Here is a 5,603-nt window from a genome sequence, read left to right as displayed (position 1 = left end):
ATTTAACCCCTTCCCTAATAAAAGTCAGCATCACTCTCCTTTTGCCATTAAAAAAAAACAAAAAACTTTGGAAATAAAAATAAACATATGTGGTATTGCTGTGTGCGTAAATGTCAGAACTATAAAAATATATTGTTAATGAAACCACACGGTCAATGGCGCACACCTAAAAAAATTCCAAAGTCCAAAATAGCGTATTTTTGGTCACTTTTTATAACATAAAAAAATTAATAAAAAGCGATCAAAAAGTCAGATCAAAACAAAAATAGGACCAATAAAAACTTCACCTCACGGGGTCCGAAGAGGACATTTTTGAATGTATAAATTTTCCTGCATGTAGTTATGATTTTTTACAGAAGTACGACAAAATCAAATGTATGGACCTACAGAATACATATCAGGTGTCATTTTTACCGAAAAATTTACTACGTAGAAACGGAAGCCCCCAAAAGTTACAAAACAGCGGGTTTTTTTTCAATTTTGTCGCACAATGATTTTTTTCCCGCTTCATCATAGATTTTTGGGCAAAATGACTGACGTCATTACAAAGTAGAATTGGTGGCGCAAAAAATAAGCCATCATATGGATTTTTAGGTGTAAATTTGAAAGAGTTATGATTTTTTAAAGGCAAGGAGCAAAAAACGAAAATGCAAAAACGGAAAAACCTCCGGTCCTTAAGGGGTTAAGGGGATATGCATGCTATAAGTGAGTATTACTATTTAGGAGCTTGTTCACATGACAGGGGAGATTTATCAAAACCTGTGTAGAGGGAAAGTGGTGCGGTAGCCCATAGCAACCAATCAGATCACTTCTTTCATTTTTAATGAGGCCTGTGAAAAAATGAAAGAAGAAATTTGCAACTGCACCACTTTTCCTCCACACAGGTTTTGCTAAATCTCCCCCATAGGGTTTTCATTGGGCTTCCCTTTTAGTTAAAATTTTCTGATAGACAAGTTGCCATCAAAATTGATTTTTTTGTAAACATGACAGACAAATGGAAACAGTCTTATATTCTGTCTTTACTATATTCATAGTATTCAATTTCATCGCAGCTGCCCACCTTTTGCTACTTGATACTATACCCCTAGATAACAGCAAAACATTTACAGAGAGAGCAGGCGGAGTGTCAGTGGTATTCACGCAGTTATCATTTAGAGTAAGGTAACACGTAATGGATCTGCAGCATATTTTACACTGCGGATCCGCCCATGACCGACTCTAGAGTGAGCTCCCAGCCTATGCCTGTGTGTCCGCTTGTAACAGCAATTCGCTGCTATGAGCACACACACAGGGATCTGTGCGACTGAAGTAAACGCGCACATGCACAGTTTACTCACAGACCGCTCCTCTGCTCCCTGAGCTAGGCCAAGAGCAGCTGCGATGTCTGAGAGTAAACTGCTCACAGGCAAGGGGCTCATTCTGGTGTTGGTCATAGGTGGATCTGCAGCGTAAAATATGCTGCGGATCCGTTTTATGTGACCCTTGAATAGAACCAAGCATCAGATTTGATCATTTTATCATTTCTAACATTGCCACACATGATATATGATAAAATCTGATGCTTAGTTCCCTTTAAGTCATATCAGTCAGAATTTTCGTAAAAGTCAGATCAGTAGGGTTTAGCAGATGGGGGCTTCTGGGAATTTTACCTTTCCAGTATACAGTTGAAACTCGAAAAATTTGAATATCCTGCAAAAGTTCATTGTATTTCATTAATGCAACTTAAAAGGAAAGGAAGCAAGAAGTGCTCCAAAATCTCCTGGTAGATGGATGCGTTGACCCTGGACTTAAAGAGATATACCAGGAATTTTTTTTATATGACTATGCTACAGGGGCTTTAAAGTTAGTGTAGTTCATAATATTGTGTCTGTACCTGTGTGTGTGACGGTTTTCTTACAATTCTTCTGTGATTTTCACTCCAATATTTATTTTTAACAGCATACAAAATTACTATTGTCTTAGATTTTTCCCAGGTTGCAATGCGGCCGATACCTGACTCACTAGTCAGCTGATAATGGGTGGAGCGATCGCTTGGTGGGAGAGAGATCAATCTGCAACTAATGCAACAGCTGTAGGCACGCTGATTGAAAACCACAGGTCTTTTGAATAGATGTAGCTCATTTATGTTTCAATGGGTGGGGTGGCTGATGTGTGGGAGGGAGGAAAATGGAATTGTGGGATTTGTAGTAAAAAAAAAGAAAAGTCAAACAGGAAATACCAGTTCACAAAAAGCTAGCCACAATATTAAGGTAATCTCACAACATAGCCATTTAGCCCCAAGACAAGCGCTGATCCATCCTAAGCATGTCCATTATTGTCTGCCAGGTACGTAATAAAATCCCCTTATGGTGGATAACCCCTTTAATGAAGCACAGTGGACCAACACCAGCAGATGACCTGGCTCCCCAAATCATACACAGCTCAAAAAAATAAAGGGAACACTAAGATAACACATCCTAGATCTGAATGAAGGAACTAATCATATGAAATACTTTATTTACGTAGCTGAATGCTGACAACAAAATCACACAAAAATTATTAACGGAAATCTAATTTATCAATCCATGGAGGTCTGGATATGGAGTCACACTCAAAATGAAAGTGGGAAAACCCCACTACAGGCTGATACAACTTTGATGTAATGTCCTTAAAATAAGTCAAAATTAGGCTCAGTAGTGTGTGTGGCCTCCACATGCCCGTGTAACCTCGCTACAACGCCTGGACATGCTCCTGATGATGGTCTTCTGATGTCCTCCCAGACCTGGACTAAAGCATCAGCCAACTCCTGGACAGTCTGTGGTGCAACGTGTCCTTGGTGGATGGAGCGAGATGATGTCCCAGATGTGCTTAATCAGATTCAGGTCTGCGAACAGGTGGGCCAGTCCATAGCATCAATGCCTTCCTCTTGCAGGAGCTGCTGACACACTCCAGCCACATGAGGGAGGTCTAGCATTGTCTTGCATTAGGAGGAACCCAGGGCCAACCTCACCAGCATATGGTCTATCAAGGGGTCTGAGGATCTCATCTCATACCCAATGGCAGTCAGGCTACCTCTGGCAAGCACATGGAGGGCTATGCAGCCCCCCAAAGATATGCCACCCCACACCATTACTAACCCACTACCAAACCGGTCATGCTGCAGGATGTTGCAGGCAGCAGAACATTCTCCACGGCGTCTCCAGACTCAACCGTCACATGTGCTAAGTGTGAACCTGCTTTCATCTGTGAAGAGCACAGGGTGCCAGGGGCGAATTTGCAAATCTTGGTGTTCTCTGGCAAATGCCAAATGTCCTGCACGGTGTTGAGCTGTAAGCACAACCCCCACCTATGGATGTCGGGCCCTCATACCACCATCCTGGAGTCTGTTTCTGACCGTTTGGGTGGACACATGCACATTTGTGGCCTGCTGGAGGTCATTTTGCAGGGCTCTGGCAGTGTTCCTCCTGCTCCTCCTTCCACAAAGGAGGAAGTAGCAGTCCTGCTGCTGGGTTGTTGCTCTCCTCCACGTCTCCTGATGTACTGGCCTGTCTCCTGGTAATTGCCTATAATTTCCACCTGTTGTCTGTTCCATTTGCACAACAGCACGTGAAATTGATTGTCAATCAGTTTTGCTTCCTGAGTGAACAGTGTGATTTCACAGAAGTGTGATTGACTTGGAGTTACATTGTGTTGTTTAAGTGTTCCCTTTATTTTTTTGAGCAGTGTACAATATATAGGGGATTTGGGGTTTTCATGAGCTGTAAGCCATAATCATTACAATTATGACAAATCACATCTTGAACCATTTTGCTTTGCATGTAATGAGTCTCCTATATTAGTTTCACCTTTTAAGTTGCATTACTGAAATAAATGAACTTTGCACAGTATTCACATTTTTCGAGTTTCACCTGTATTAGTGCTTCCTTCAAAGTCAATGGAATCTGTTGGATAATGTTTGGATCTGTCGAATGATGGCTGTGGCACAGAGTCATAGCTTTTATCACAAATGTAAAGGAGTGAGGAAGAAGAAACCAAATGTTTGCACCCCTCTCCACATCTTTTCTTGACTGTGCCCAGGAAAAATGTCTGCTTACTTTTTGCTTTGTCTCTATTTTTCCAGCACTCATTCTTCTCAAAATTTACCCATTCTTACATTTATTTTAGAATTATAAAGAGAGACAAATATAAGTTATGTAAACACAACTTCACACATGTAGTTAACCTTTAATATGAGAACAAATGGGATTTATTCTAGAAAAAATTATACACCAGTCATAACATGTATAGAAGAAGAACCTTGATGAAATATAGCACCCGTTACAATATAGTCAAAGGATTTTTTAAACCATGGATAAAACAGTGCATATATTATTGGGTTAAGAGTAGAATTAAAATACCCGAGCCATAAAACAATGTTATAAAGATCTTCAGATGTGGAGAAGTTCATGAAAGGATCAATGACTGTAATAGTAAAGAATGGCATCCAGCACAATATAAATACTCCCATAACTAAGCTCAAAGTCCTTGCTGCCTTGTTTTCCATGTTCATGTGCTTCTTATTGCAGGTTGTCTTTTTCCCACTTAGAGGATACGTGTGATTTGATATGCTCTTAGCTTGTTTTCTTGCGATAGAAAAAATATGAATGTAAATGCCGATCATCAGAATTCCAGGGATAAAAAAGCAGATTAATGAAGAAATTGTTCCCCAAAGTTTATTTAACACTAAAGTACACAAGCCAGTGCATGACAAGGTAACAACGTAATGATAGATGCCTTCTGTATGTATATCGGATAGGATAAGGCCAAAGGAATACAGACAAGGCCCAGACCAACTTACAAACAAAAATGTCTGTATCATTGGAACTGACATTTTTTTGTAATAGTGAAGAGGGTGACATATTGCATAATACCGGTCTACAGAAATGAAGAAGAGATGAAATATGGAGCTTGTGCACAGCATCATATCAAAGCAACTGTGAAGCTTACAGAACAAGTCCCCAAAGTACCAGCACGAGGTGACGGATCTTACCATGCTATATGGCATGACCATCAGGCCAACAAGGAAATCGGCAGTAGCCAAGGACAAGATGAGGGCATTGGTCGGGGTATGAAGTTGTTTAAAATGAGAAACTGAAATGATCACCATCAGGTTTCCCAAAACGGTGAGAACCATTGCCCCAGACATGACCATGTACAACGCCAAATAACTAGAAAGAGATCTGTTTTTACTACTGCAGGTACTGTTGAGGAAATGAGAGCAACTATTCATGAACTATTCATGGTTCCCTCGCTCCATGGTCCTGAGGAATTCATGTTCAGACTGCTTCAGATCGCTGCAAGGAATAAAAAAGCAGCAACACTTTATTGTACAATATTATACACATAACATCATGTATGAACCGGTATATACTGTATGTAAGATTCAAAGGGACTCTGTCACATGTCTGAACTAAGTTAAAAATAAAAACCGCAAAGTTATACAGTGCCATATAATGCCAAATATGATTTACATCCCAGTACAATGTAAAATAACACTGCCATGATACCTGTGTAGCAGCAAATAAGACCCCAATACCTAGATTTTAGTTGAACATTTAAGAGGGTATTCTCAGGGCCGGACTGGG

At 40.2% G+C, this 5,603-nt stretch overlaps 1 protein-coding gene across 1 annotated transcript; it reads right to left on the bottom strand.

Annotated features, from left to right (window-relative positions):
- Window positions 1–4,240: 4,240 nt before the first annotated feature.
- On the bottom strand, window positions 4,241–5,248 carry LOC130360747 (trace amine-associated receptor 4-like). Its single transcript, XM_056563317.1, has one exon. It carries the CDS (start codon window positions 5,246–5,248, stop codon window positions 4,241–4,243), a length of 1,008 nt encoding a protein of 335 aa, XP_056419292.1.
- Between the last annotated feature and the right edge of the window lie 355 nt (window positions 5,249–5,603).

Source organism: Hyla sarda, chromosome 3 (assembly GCF_029499605.1).
Source record: "Hyla sarda isolate aHylSar1 chromosome 3, aHylSar1.hap1, whole genome shotgun sequence".
Taxonomy (NCBI): Eukaryota; Metazoa; Chordata; class Amphibia; order Anura; family Hylidae; genus Hyla; species Hyla sarda.
The sequence above is the reverse complement of the archived record's forward strand: the minus strand, read 5'-3'. Positions and strand labels throughout refer to the sequence as shown.